Here is a 14,875-nt window from a genome sequence, read left to right on the forward strand (position 1 = left end):
TACTTTTGGTGACGAAAATATTTTTTTCGTCGCTAAACAGGTATAATTGGTGACAAAATTATTTCGTCACGGAAGTTGTCAAAACGGTGACAAATTTATTTTTTCGTCGCCAAATATACTCATTTAGTGACAAAATTAAATTTCGTCGCCACTTTTTCGTCACCAATTTTCATTTTTCTTGTAGTGCTCATTGATAACCAGTTACTGTACTCTATTGTTTGACTCCAACACTATCATCTTCTGCGTTACATTTTTTTATTATTATTATATTAAATCGTAACACTTTTAAAAATTACATAACATTAGTATTATTACTTCTTTCGTTTCTTTTTAATTATTCAGCTTCTTAAATTCAACTTAAGGAGATATCATTACATTTTTCACATCAACTTTTATTTATATATTTTCTACTTATCCTCTATCGAGGCATTATCCTTACAAAATGGGTGTCGTTCCAGTTTCCCTTCTTTTTTCAAAATTTCTTTTTCTTCAATTTTCAAACTCAAATATAATGAAAATAAAAAATAATTTTTTAATTTTTTTTGCACCGTATAAAAGATCTCAATGAAATCTATCAAATAAGATCCATATTGATAGAAAAATTATTTGCGTAAATACATAATTTTTGAGCTTGAAATTACCTTTTTTTTCTAAAAGTTCCTTTTTTACAAAACCGGAACACCCCCGGAATCTACTTTTAAGGATAAAATAAAAAATATACCAACTTTTACCCACTAACTTTATAAAATAGACACTTATTAAGGACAATCCAAAATGAAATACTGGACGTACCCTAAAGGAACAGACGGAGTATTATGGTATCCCACTAAAAACGTGTGATGCCATTATTATGGTGTAAAAAATAACCCCATTAAAAACACCAAACAATCGTTAAATCTCCAAAATCAGGTTTGTTCTTTTAGGGTCTCAAATGGTTCTCCCTCTTTATATGGGCGTGTTTGATAGTCAGCTTTGGCGGTTTTTTATTTTTATTTTTATTTTATCCGCGGTTTTGCCGGTTGGGTATATAGGAGTATTAAGGCGGTGGGGGCTTTAAAAAACATATTTAATTGGAGTTTTATTTGGTGAATTATGTACCAGTCACAGGGATTACCAATCCCCCTATCTAATGGGATAAGTTAACCTGGGGGAAGATTTATGTACCCTCCCTTTTTATATCTATTGACACAATTACTCAATACTATCCGGAGGAATAGAATTTTTTTCTCTTCTTTTTGCTCCTTCATTGTTTTCCTTTCCTTTAATTCCCTCATTTTCTACAAGTTCCAAAATTTTAATGGTTGGGAATTGGGATTGACTTTGTGATCCATGGTTCTAAACTTCCCCTTCAAGAGAGTGCCCTCTGGCCATCAGTCATCACCCTTCAGACTGTCACAAGTGCTTCAGGGTTATTTTTTATTTTTTTGCTAATTTTACATCTCTCTAACTTCACATGCATGCATGTTTTCAGGAAAAAAAGCCATATGGAAGGCTTTAATGGTATTGTTAATATAATATTGGGAGATATTATATTACCATGTTTATAAGTTTTATATTGTAGTATTTCTTGATTAGTCTAGGTTATTATTCATATTTCGTATTTAGTCTTGGTTTTCTTGTTATGCATGTTTTTCTTATTTATTGTGAAAAAACTTGGGAAGGGATCCGGAAAATAAATCAGAAGCAAGTGGGATTTATGGAAAAAATATATATATAATGCTTACACATGATGACCTTACCTGAATGCAAAACCTTATTTTGTATGGAGTTGGTGAATTGTTTCTAGAGTCTTTCTTCTTATAGTAAGCCAATACATTGAACACAATCCAATTACAGGCCTCTCACAGCCTCACAGAGGGCTTATTCCCCAGAAAAGAAATTAAGGGAAAAAAAAAATTATCAAAAAACACAACTCATAAGACAAGCCAATTCCACACCAGAAAACATATCCGAACCATGAAACCAAGCTGAAAGTTGACGCAGTGAGGCAATCATGATGGTGCAACTGAAGTTCAGGACTGTAGCCTCCAAACACACCATTTTTCCTTGGGAGTTGAATTTCATCTGAAGTTCAATCTGCGCTTTCTGATGTTTCCATAGTCCATACTTCATAGCCTCATATTCAAATTTATCCAATCAAAATTCAACCCTATTATTGTTTTTCAATTTTATTTCAGTTCACAACATATTTATATATAGTTATAATGATCATCGAAATACTCAACCCATCAGACAGTATACCATCCGAAGGCGTTCGAGGCAGGGGACAGGGGGGCAGGCATGCCATTTGGGGTAGATTCCAATCCAAATCGCGGGGATCTCCATCCTTATTGCCCTCTCGATACTCTTAAAGTATAACTTGGAGGTATAAACCAACACAATCAGACTGACAGGAAACACGGTCTGCCATGCGGAAACGTATAGCATCTTGTACCCGTAGCTGAGGGCCAAAAACACCAGCGACAAGTGAAGAAAGGAAGTAAAAGGCTTTGAACTTAGGACCAAAATCATCACTGCGATTGAGGATGTAAAGGACATCGTGTTTATCAAATAATAGGCCTCATATCCTACGACATTGCCCTCGTCAAACCCCTTTTTAAACACCCAAAAACCCAAATTTGGGCCGGAGGTGGATGTAGAGCTTTCAGACGATTGGTTCTCAGATTTTCCCAGAGCATCAAAGGTCGCCGTCGCAATAAGTACGGCCACAAGTAGTACTATATTGCGCATGTCCAAGGACAAGTCCCTTCGGCAGTAAAGAATGAATCTAAGAACTTGTTCGAGACGTCTCTCTGGTGAAAGCAGAAAGTTATGGAGACTAGGTGCATCTTTTGTACCCTCACGAGGAGGAGGAGGAGGAGGAAGAGGAGGAGCTTTTCCACCCCCCAAAAGTATGTTCTTAATTGTCCAATCTCCGGGAGCAGCAATTTCAAGGGCTGTCCTGCCTGCTGAATTCTTTTCCCTTCTAAGTATGGGAGCTTTTTGAACTAACAAGCCCACAATCTGCGCGCGGACACACACACAACAACAAAAAAACCCCCTTCAAAACTCGTCAAGATGGTAAATGTGAACTTCTATCACATATAGTTACATTATAGTATAGAGTTTTAGGATTTCATCGACTAATAAGGTTATTAAATAAATTGTAATTACAATTGATTTATGTATGTATGTGTGTGTATTATGGTGTTCGAATTAGTTTACACGCACTTGATATTACCTATAATGGAACTCTACTATGACTAAAACGTAACACTATGAAAACAGACATTTTCAAACATTATGATGCTGCATGCCTTTCGTGGTCATTCCATTTCAACTAAATCACCGTCATTAATTTTACAGATGCCACATGAATATTTTTCAGCATAAGTCCATGTTTTATACGTTGGTGAATAATTTTCCTTGTTAGCATTTCTTGGAAAAGCAAAAGCAAAGAGATGACATGCCTGGTCTTGCTTGGTGGACACTGCAATATGCAACACGGTGTTGCCGCTATCATCCTTCATGATCAGCAACTCGCCATTGTACCTCCTCCAGATCCACTCGAATATCAATCTAGAAGCAATTACTTGACGCTGTTTCACGGCAATGTGAAAGGCAGTCTCATCTCGAATGGTTAAGTCCTTGATCGACTCTGGACAAGCGCAGAGAAACTCCGCCAACAGATCAGTGTCACCTGCTTCAGCTACCCAGTGCAAAGGGGTTCTCCCCCCGCTTCCTTTTACCCGGATGAGCTCACTGTCATATGAGATGAGCCGTTTCGCCAATTCTCTATTACACAGAGCCAGGTGCAAGGGACTTTCCCCATTTGTGTTCAACTTCTTACCAAATGATGGCTTTAAGATCAAGATTTGTATGGCAAAATAGGTCCGGCCGGCCTCCGCAGCTTCGTGCAGTGGAGTCTGGATAAAAGGGATTTTATCTATTTGATCCAAAATCTTTGGGGTGCGGCCTAGTGTTTCATATATGGCATCTAAATCTCCTTGTCGGGCATTATCCCGTAATTTCTCATTCAAGGCATGAGTTTTTACATCTTCGACGTCTTCTGTCAAAGTGTTGGGAGCGCGATCTTTTGATGTCATTCTGGGACGCCAGCCTAAACCGAAATTGAAAATTAGGGCTTTATATGAATATTTATATTTACGAACAAAAAACGAATTGTACAGATGATGGATCACATTTTTAAAGACAAAATATCGGTACTCATTAACAAGGAAAAGAAAATTTCAGAAAAAACTGAACATTATAGCATTTTAAAAACATAACTTACTAGTATCGATCTTCTATATATCTATTCTTATAATATTAATTAATAGGCTTATTTACCTTTTTTTCCCCAAAGTATTAGTAAGTGGTCAATTTCATCCCCAATATAAACATTTGACCAATTTAGTACCCAACGTTTAAAATTTACATCGATTTGGTCCCTATCCATAACGCCGTTTCTTGATTCGGTCAAAAGAATGGGCATTCTTGGTATTTCACCTTATCATCATCTTCTTCACACCCCACACCCTAATGTTAATGTTGTGAAGTAAACCTGATGGCTGAAACCCAAAATCTGAAAGAAGCAGCTGGAAGAGGTGGAAGCTTCACAGCCACCACGTGCTCAACGTGGTGCCGTCCATGGAAGCTTCAAGGTAAGAAGCTTGGTTTGACCATGACTAGTTGGTCAAATTACTCAATAACTAAGAGATTGAATTCATAGTCTATAAATACAGACTTGTAATCCTTGTAGTATAATGAATTAAGAGTGAAAAATCAGTGAGATACTGAGAAAGAGAGAGTTCCAGGGAACCCAGTTTCCCCTCTCCTATGAATTGTAAAATTCGTGCTTGTTTGTTCAATAAAAATACAAATTGTTTGTTACGTGTTGTAAACGGTGACCTTGCGATTCTCCAACAAGTGGTATCAGAGAACGGGTCTCACCGGAGGTCACCGGAATATGTGTTCGTTTCACTGCCGTGAAAACAAGTCCGAACACAAAGTGGTCTAAAACTCTATTTGACCACAGGGGCTGAAGCGTCTCGCTGAGACGATCACAACCGTCGTCGTCCGCCGCCGTAAATCGTCGGAACGAATCTACGCGCGCCAGTTGCAGGAGGCGCGTGTAAGGCGAGTCAGATTCACTCGCGTGAAAAGCCAAGGGATTTACCCCGATGTGACCATGGCAACTGTTATTTCGGCTTGTGCTCATAGTGGAGCACTGGACTTGGGTTAGGGTGTGGAGTGTGAAGAAGAATAATGACAGGTGAAATACCAAGAATGTCTCCTCTTTTGACGGAATCAAGAAACGGCATTATGGATAGTGATCAAATCGACGCAATTTTAAACATTAGGTACTAAATTGATCAAATATTTATATTGAGGACGAAATTGGCCACTCACTAATACTTTGGGAAAAAAAAAAAAGAAGCCATTAATACTAATATATAATAGGAGCTAGAGCCCCTAAGAGCATCCACATTGTAATAAGCAAATTGGTATGGATAAACAAACTTAACAACAATATTAAAAAAACACCTCGCATTGTAATAAGCAAAGTTACAAGTCTTTTAGCAAATAATCAAATTTCATCCATTCCATAACCAAACTTAACAACTTTTACCAATAACCAAAACTCAATAATCAAATCCAATAACCAAACTCAAAACTAAAAAACACCCCACATTAAAATCGTCTCATCGAGACGAATAATTTGGTGTGGTCGGGTGCGTGATTAAAACTCGTTTGCAATTGGACATAAGTGCATTGCGTATTGTGGGGGGTTTTTTATAGGGATGCAAAAATAACCAATGTGGAGGTAAAGTTTGTTAAGTTTGATTATGAACTAAATGGATAATCAAATGCTGACGTGGCACATTTTGGTTATTGAATTTGATTATTCCCGTTGCGGATGCTCAAGCCATGAAGACTTTTCCCTTATCCCATATATAATACCCTCAATTAACCAATTAGGACCAGTTAATTTAAAGACAAAGTGGTAAGTTCAAACCTCAACCCCTCACCCATGTTGCTTCCAAGAATCCTTAACTGCCAAAAAATGATCTCTCTCTCTCTCTCTCTCTCTCTCTCTCTCTCTCTCTCTCTCTCTCTCTCTCTCTCTCTCTCTCTCTCTCAGCTTGCAAATGTATTAGAGGCCGGGGCGCACACAATGCGTGTGCAAATCGAATTTTGCTTATTGTTTTTTTGTCAACATTCGATCAAACAAATAATAAACAGGATTTGACTTGTGCACGCATCGCATGTATCCTGGCCTCTAGTACTACTAATCTCTCATGCGCCACTGCCAACAAAAAAGAGAGAGAGAGAACCAAACCGAACATTACCAGATTTTAGAAACGTAACTAAATATCTCCATACATATAGTTTTAGCAGCAAAATTGTTAATTACGGCCACACAATTAATCTCATGTTTTATAGATAAGATGGATAATCCGTTCAGCATTTCTTGTGATGTAGTAGAGTTGTTAATTACGGCCACACAATTAATCTCATGTTTTATGGATAAGATGGATAATCCGTTCAACATTTCTCGTGACGAAGTAGAGAGAAGGTAAGACTTAATTAGTCACTTGTAACATTGAAAAAACTTCTTTATCTAAAGAATAACTGTAATGACAATATATAGTCAACTACGTCCTAAACCTTTTAAGTTTATGGATATTTGGCTTTCTAACCCTAAATGCATGAGTTTGGCCGAGGAAATGTGGAATGAGGTTCAAGTGGTGGGGTGGGCGGGATTTATTCTAGTGCAAAAACTGAGGGCCGTCAAAGATAGGCTGAAAGTATGGAATAAGGAAGAGTTCGGGGACGTTAATTGTGCTTTACAGGATCATGAAGCTAAACTACATCAGCTTGATATTGTAGCGGAAGGTAGACCACTTGATCTAGAAGAAAAGGCTTTAAGATGTAGAACAAAGGCAGAATATTGGAGGCTTTACAAGCTTTCGGAATCACTATGGAGACAGAAATCACGGGCGAAGTGGCTAAAATTGGGGGACAAGAATACAAGGTTTTTTCAGGTTATGGCCAATAATAGGGTCAAGAGGAATATGATAGGGTCAGTCAAAGTTAATGGTAGAATAGTGGAGGAGCCCAATGAAATCAAGGAAGCAGTTGTTGCCCACTTTCGGAATAATTTCACAGAGGAAAGATTGGTCCGATCGACGTTGGGGGTTTTTTTTCAAAGACAGCTGTCCAGAGAAGCTTCATTGCAATTGAAACCTTGTTTGAGGAAAGAGAAATTGTGGCTGCTATCAAAGGGTGCCATAGCTTAAAGGCTCCGGGTCCGGATGGTTTCAACTTCTCGTTTATCAAGAAGGGGTGGGAGTTCATGAAGGACCTAATGATCCAATTTTTCTCGGAATTTCATCGGAGTGGAAAGCTCACGAAAGGTATTAATTCTACTTTTGTTGCTTTAATTCCTAAGGTTGATTGTCCTACTTCATTTAAAGATTTTAGGCCTATTAGCATGGTGGGGAATATTTACAAAATCCTATCCAAAGTGTTAGCTAATAGGCTTAAAGATCTTCTCCCTGCTATTATTGGTGAAGCCCAAGCTGCCTTTGTTGGGGGAAAACAGATTTTGGATGGTGTTCTAATTGCCAATGAAGCTATTCATAGCTGGAAAAACTCTGCTCAAGGTGGTTTAATTCTGAAATTGGATTTTGAGAAAGCATATGACTGTGTTAATTGGGGTTTTTTATTGGATATGCTTAAAAAGGTAGGATTTGGGGACAAATGGTGTGTTTGGATTAAAGAATGTTGCTCCACAGTGTCTATGTCTGTTTTGATTAATGGGGCAGCTTCACAAGAGTTCCAAACACAAAAAGGGCTGAGGCAAGGGGACCCCTTATCCCCTTTTTTGTTCTTTTTTGTCCAACATAGTGGCTGAAGCACTTAACATTATGCTGGAATGAGCTCGAGCGAAAAATATCATTAAAGGTGTTCAATTGGGGAGTAACGGAGTGACTATCTCTCATCTTCAGTTCGCCGATGATACAATTCTTTTTTGTAATAATGATTTGGTGGAAATGGGGAATATCAAGCGAATCCTTAGGTGTTTTCAATTGATGTCCGGCCTGAAGATCAACTACTCTAAAAGTTCCCTTTGTGGTGTAAAAGTTCAACGGCAGGATATTGAAGCACTTGCTAAGGTGATGGGATGTAAAGTGGAGTCTCTGCCCATTAAATACCTCGGCCTTCCGCTTGGTGCTAATCCGAGGAGGGTGAAAACATGGGAACCAGTTTTAGAAAGAGCTCAAAAGAGGTTATGTGTGTGGAGAATGAGAACTATATCTACTAGGGGCAGGCTTACACTCATCAATCACAACTCTAGCACTCTGCCGATTTATTTTATGTCTCTTTTCAAAATGCCCGTGGAAGTCGCCAAGTCTTTTGAGAAATTACAGAGGCAATTTTTTTGGGGTGACACACCGGACAAGAAGAAAATGCACATGGTCAATTGGGAGAGGATCACGATGAAGAAGGAAAATGGGGGTCTAGGGATCAAGCGATTGCTACAACAAAATCTGGCCTTGCTCGCTAAGTGGTGGTGGAGATTTAGCAGCGAAAAAAATTCTTTGTGGGTTGAGGTTATTAAAGGAAAGTACAATCTAGACCGGAGGAGTTGGCTCCCGTATTTGCCTGGTTCTGGGTCGATATCTAATATTTGGAGGGACATTTGTTCACTTGGCAATATTGATCCGGCACTTGGTTTCTCTATCCGGGAGGGGTTCAAGGTGCAGGTAAACTCCGGTCGAGATACGCTATTTTGGGAACAAGTGTGGCTGGGTCCTATAGCGCTTAAAGATGAATTTCCCAGGCTATATAGCCGTTCAACTCAACAAAATGAGGTTCTGAGCAGCTTTTGTGGACTAGGGGGCAGTAGTGATTGGAATCTGCTGTTTAGGGGCACACTAAGGTCTCGGGAAAATCAGCAATATGAGGCTTTGATGCGTAGACTGGATGGTGTGACACTAGATCCTTCAAAGCCTGATCTGTTACAGTGGATTTGGACAACCGATAAAATCTTCTCTGTAAAATCGGTTTATAGACAGTGGGAAGCCCAGACACAGTCACGAAATGCTCTACTTGGTTCCTTATGGAAGAATCTGAGTCCCCCCTAAAGTAGAAATCTTTTCATGGATGGCCATCCAAGATAGAGTTGCCACGAGGTCGGTTCTTTTTGATAGAAATTTAATCTCTGAGTTTCAATTGGCAATGTGCCCCTTATGTGATCTGCATGTGGAAACACCTCAACACTTGTTCTTACATTGTCGATTTTCGTGGGGAGTGTGGTCATAAATTCTGGCGTGGTGGAATATTCAATGGGTATGTCCATCTTCTCTAGCAGAGTTAGCACCTTTGTGGTTTGGGAGCAGGTTCCGAAACTTGGAGAAAGCTATCTGGGAAGTATGTTTTTTTGCAACACTTTGGTCCATTTGGTTAACGAGGAATGGGTATATATTCAATGGGGCAACAACTCAAGTTTGAGAAGTGGTGGATTCAATTAAAACGAGAGTAGCTATGTGGATAAAGGTTAAGTTTGACATCAAGATCTACACGATAGAGGATTTCAAAGGTTATTTGGATGGAATTCGAAAAGTGAAGGTGTAGTTTGGTGTTCTATCCAACTTTGGTTGGATATCTTTTACGGTATTATTCCTTTGTAATGTTTTTTTTCCCCTCGATGTACCCCTTCGAGTTTAATAAAAATTCCTTTTGCCGAGCAAAAAAAAATATATAGTCAATTACGTATAAATTTTTTCCAGATATTATAGTGAGTATCAAAATAAAAGTAGCCCCTAAAATCTGCAAATTAACTTTGGGTTGCCTAAACCAAAAAAAAAAAGAACTTTTGGATTGCCTAAAGCTCTGGTGCCTTTGGCACCTTGAGCTTTAGCTCAGGGCCAAATTTTGGACAGCCGAAAATACTATAACATGATGTGCACAAAGTATGGTTCAACTCACAAATGGACCTCGATAATGATTGACAAGATCACAAGAAACTCTAATTATACATCTACGTACAAACAGTACTCAAACACCAAACCAGTCACTAGCTTTTCAATATTTTTCAGCAATGTTTCATCTATGTACACTTTTTTATTTCATTAATATAAAAAACATAATTAATTGAACTAAGGCTGCGTTAATCTTTTGGCCTTAACTTATTTTTTTAATTCAATCTATTCTTCTACACTTAACTTATTTTTCATCCTTCCCAAATTAACAATCCTCAAGGCATATGTGAAATGTCCAAAATGCCCCTCTGTTTTGAAAAATGCATGGACTTAGCTTATTTTCATTTAAAAATAGAAGGGCAATATTGAAATTGTGTATGTGTTAGGCAATTAAGTTTAAGTTTAGAAGAATGGATGAACTTAATTTATTTTCATTTTAGTTCCAAAAGGAGAAAAGAAGAAGAAGTTACGGTTTAAGTCAAGGCCAAAAGAACGCAGCCTAATGCAGATAGACAACTCAAATGAAATTTTAATCCAAGAAAATGGGGTGCATATAAGATAGTAAGAGAACCATAAAGTTGTGATCAGAAAGTTAAAATAAATTGAAATTTATCAATGACATGCTAAAACATGGTTACAAATTAAGACAAAATTTAAACGACCCAATATCTAAATTTTTTCTCGATATTGTACTTCGGCTCGAAATTCGAATGGAAAACGGTTCTATTAATTGAATCTAAATTAAGGAACTCATGTAACTAACTAGTGGGTTACCATCTCCAGTGGACAAATATATATTTGGCTAGCTAGCTTCATTACAAGACAACCCATATATATAAGCAAAAGAAGTCGAGAAAAACAACTTACTAGGTCAACAAATGCTTCCCAAGACAGTACAAAGCAAGAGCTTCGTCGCAGGTCGATCGGGGAGCAAGAGAGGAGGGAGGAGATAGGAGGTATAAGGGCTTCCTAGCTAGCTAGCTTGCTCTTATATATATACAGTTCATAGAACTTGCCCTCCCTCCCGCTAATTAGAACCACTAAAAGTGATGAGTTGGTATGCTTCAATTAGAAGAAAGTTGTAACTTTAGGATTAAACAATGCTTCAGTACAAAGGAAATTATATACCCGGCGCCAAAACCAAATGAGTCACGGTGTACGTACGTACGTAGCGATGGAGCAAAACAGTACTGTGGAGACTTTTTCTCTTAAAATTCTGAGAATCATGAGGGGTCTCATAGGTTGCAGTTGCACATCATGTATTAGCTTAAGAACAACGGGCAAACATTAAAGACGGAAAAAAAATTAGGCATCTTCGGTAGGCGACGAATCTATTTCGAGGATACTGTGTGGTACGCAAGTTTCAGTTTGCGTTTATGTATCGATTTTGTATCGTCATTTCATTTATAGTTTATATATGGTTCGTACATGTAATCTATATCTTTCACTTCTTTTTTTCATAAGCAACAAAATTTTATTAAGAACTTGACAAATGACACATCGAGAAAGAACCAAAACAGCCCTCAAAGGATGAGGAACTGTAAAGGCCACAAAAAGAAGAAAAGACAAACTAAAAATACATTCAATACTCAATCTTTCAGTTTGTACACAATAGAATTGTTCTCTGAATTTGCCAATTACTTTGTAATTTTTCCCAATCAACCACGTGAATGTGTTCAGAACCATATTGGGGTAGAGGGCAAATGGGACCCTCTTATAAAGTTGTGCATCATGTGTACCTTTTGAGTTGCGTATTATAAACTTAGCCAAAATGAGAGAAAGGTAGCATAGAGAAGACAATCTTCTTGTTTATAGATTGTCTATTGCACAATGCATGGTCAAATCATTAACAATTAAGGGACATAAAGAGCAAAATGAAAATGGAAGGGAGAGGAGGATACAAAAAGGAAAAGAGAAGGTGCAGTATGTATCACCATATGCTTTCTTCTTTATCAGATTTTTTTGTTTTTTAATTGTAGTTCCTATCTCAACGTTATGTCTGTTTCAAGCAATTTTTTTTTTTTTTTTGTCAATTGATAGGACAGATCATTACGTCATGTATCAATTATATTATAAAGTACAAATCACGGGACACAATTGTGTGAGAATTCACGAGATAACTAAGCCAACAACTCAACCACTATAAACTCACGCTTTCCTTTATTCACATAGAAAGTTACTGTAACGACCCGCGTCAGCTGACCTGCTTACCCTTAGCCTAATCACGTGGTTCAAAAGGTTAACCTCAGGTTGTATACAGTAGCTGCTCTCAATCGTTTATGTATTAGATGCAAATTAATCATTGATACAAACTTCTAAATTAAGGGAGCACAACATAAGTTATTTTCGTGTGTAATTTCTTCAATAGTACGTCTTTGCACAAAATCAAAAATCTTATTTCATGCAGAATGTTCAAAAGGAACTAGGGAGTTCAATGTGTGATTGGTTGCTACCCATATTATGCGACAACCTTGTCAATGTGGTCAAGTTACACAATGTGGCAGAGAACCACATGCATGGGACAATATGGCAGCCGCATATTGAGCTGTGCATGTCATGTGTACCTTTTGTAAAGTGTATCATAGAATTTGCCAAAGAAAAAAATGTCAATTGGTAAACAATTGGGTGACATAAACAGTAAAAGGAAAAAGGGGAGGAGAATGAAAAAAGAAGAATTAATAGAAAACAGAAGGCACATACAGCAGCATATGTCTTTAATTACCAGATTGATGCTTTCCTTTTTTTGTACATGGTGATTGTGAACTAAGTATCATGCATGCTTTACCAGATCTCTTTACCAGACGTGAACTTAAGTATCATGTCGGCCGCTCAACGGTCTCTGTAATGGGGCTTGCACTGCAGGATTTTTGAATTCCTTTACCAGATGTGAACTCAAGGGATCATGCAGCTTTACTAGATTGTAAACTTAGCATATGTCTTTACCAGATGCCTTAAGTATCATGCACGGAGTTTTGCGAAAAAAATGTTAATATCACACAACGACACAAATAGATGTAAAATTTATGTATGCTTGACCCCGTAAAATTGGATGTCGAATGAAGTGTGGAATGAGCAAGTACTTTTTTTGTTACTTTTGCTCGTATTACAGTTGAAGCAAGTCAATGCGTCCTATACTGAGATCTATATTTACCATCAGAAGATATCGTCAAATATGTCATATTATCATCATAAAAATTGAAAAGGTGAAAATTTGAGAAATAGATACTTTGATGTAAAACGATCCGTCTCTCCATCCCATTACACAACGTTAAATTAGATTACTTTTGAAAGATAAAAGCTTTTATGTAGGACATAAGATTTGAAAACTAAGCTCCCTTAATTATTATATGTGTGTGTGTATACATATACACGCACACAAATCATTTATTTATTTTTGTAATCAGATATCTGAAATCAGATGTCCAAGCCAACTTGCACGTATCTCGATCAAATTCGTGTTCTGAAGGTAACGGTCGGGCACAACCCCTAATAGCCCCAACGTTTGGAATTATTATTTTGGAAGTTACAATTCCAAGTGGATGCTCGAACAGTGGATGTGGAAGTTAGGGCTCAAGTGGCTTTAAAAGAGGAACAATAACTTTTTTTTGTCTTTATTAAAAAAAATTCATTTGTAAATTTTGCATCAAATTTTTGTGACTTATTGTTCGTCTCGGTGAGAGGAATCGGAAAATTAAAAAATTTTGATCGAAACTCATAATTTTTTTCAAAAAGACAAGAATAAGTAAAAAAAAGCTGACTTATTGACTTATTTTTGTCTTTATTTAAAAAATTATGAGTTTCGATTAAATTTTTTTACCTTTTCGATTCCTTTCATCGAGACATATCAATAAGTCACAAAAGTTTGATGCAAAACAAACAAATACAAAAAAATTTTGAATAAGGACAAAAAAATAAGTCACTCAACTTTTTAATATCATCGCCAGATTCTTTCACAAGTTTAAGTGTTTAATTGAAATTTATGTCGAGTTTGAGTACTAGTATTTGTTAGGAGTGTTCAAGAAAATTGTCCGAACCGTAAAACTGGACCGATCCGGACCGAACCGTCTTATTTGATCCGGTTCTGCGGTTCTACAATCAGGTTATGGTTCCAAAAAAATAAGAGCCGTTAATTTTGGTTCGGTTACTGGTTCTCAGTTAAAGAACCGTAGATAGAACCGGACTGGACCGTTTAGAACTAATATATATATATATACACACACACACACACACACACACACACACATATAAATAAAATTATATAAAAATAAATATATGTGTGTAATTTAGTGGGTGAATCTTTTTCTTGCTAAACTTACTTTATTTAGAGATGAAATCTTATTTGTTAGGAAAGATTTTATTTTCTTCATTCCTTTTCTATTCTAGTTGATTACCTTCCTATTCTTTCAATTCTCTTTGCAATCTTATTTAATAGGTTAGTCTTAATTTCAATTCATCTCTCTCTCTCTCTCTCTCTCTCTCTCTCTCTCTCTCTCTCTCTCTCTCTCTCTCTCTCTCTCTCTCTCTCTCTCTCTCTCACCTGTGATAGGTTTCCGTTTCATCCCTTCAAGAATCAAGATTGTAATCGTAAGTAGAGTAATAGTGATTTAATAAACTTTGAATAACTATTATACGTTGTATTCGCTAACCTCTTATATGTGTTGTTTTTTGTGGTTTTTTTTTTCCATTTAGATGTTTGCTGTTGAGAAAACCAACAATTCTGCTAACCCATGTGAGCAGCCTATTGTTGATGTTTTAACGGAGGAACCTATTGGTGATCCTTCATTATCTCCAGCCGAGGTAGAGGTATGTCTTTCCAAAGAAAAGGGTAGAAAAGCAAGTTCTGCTGTGTGGGATCATTTCTCCAAAAATTATGAGAAAGGTTGCGACAAAACCTAAAGGGGCTA

At 37.2% G+C, this 14,875-nt stretch overlaps 1 protein-coding gene across 1 annotated transcript; it reads right to left on the reverse strand.

Moving 5' to 3' along the window:
• Positions 1-1,790: 1,790 nt before the first annotated feature.
• Positions 1,791-10,937, reverse strand: LOC131311793 (ankyrin repeat-containing protein BDA1-like). Its single transcript, XM_058339367.1, has 3 exons — positions 10,839-10,937; positions 3,450-4,099; positions 1,791-3,003 (listed from the first exon to the last, which is right to left on the reverse strand). Exons 2-3 carry the CDS (start codon positions 4,083-4,085, stop codon positions 2,221-2,223), a joined length of 1,419 nt encoding a protein of 472 aa, XP_058195350.1. The 5' UTR covers positions 4,086-4,099; positions 10,839-10,937; the 3' UTR covers positions 1,791-2,220.
• Between the last annotated feature and the right edge of the window lie 3,938 nt (positions 10,938-14,875).

This window comes from Rhododendron vialii, chromosome 12a (assembly GCF_030253575.1).
Source record: "Rhododendron vialii isolate Sample 1 chromosome 12a, ASM3025357v1".
Lineage (NCBI taxonomy): Eukaryota > Viridiplantae > Streptophyta > Magnoliopsida > Ericales > Ericaceae > Rhododendron > Rhododendron vialii.

Bases quoted from the DNA above. Each gene is read 5' to 3' on its own strand.
- LOC131311793 (XM_058339367.1), bottom strand. From the start codon at position 4,085: ATGACATCAAAAGATCGCGCTCCCAACACTTTGACAGAAGACGTCGAA. The intron at 3,004-3,449 runs GCATGTCATCTC...GTCCGCGCGCAG, and splicing joins TGTCCACCAAGCAAGACCAG to ATTGTGGGCTTGTTAGTTCA.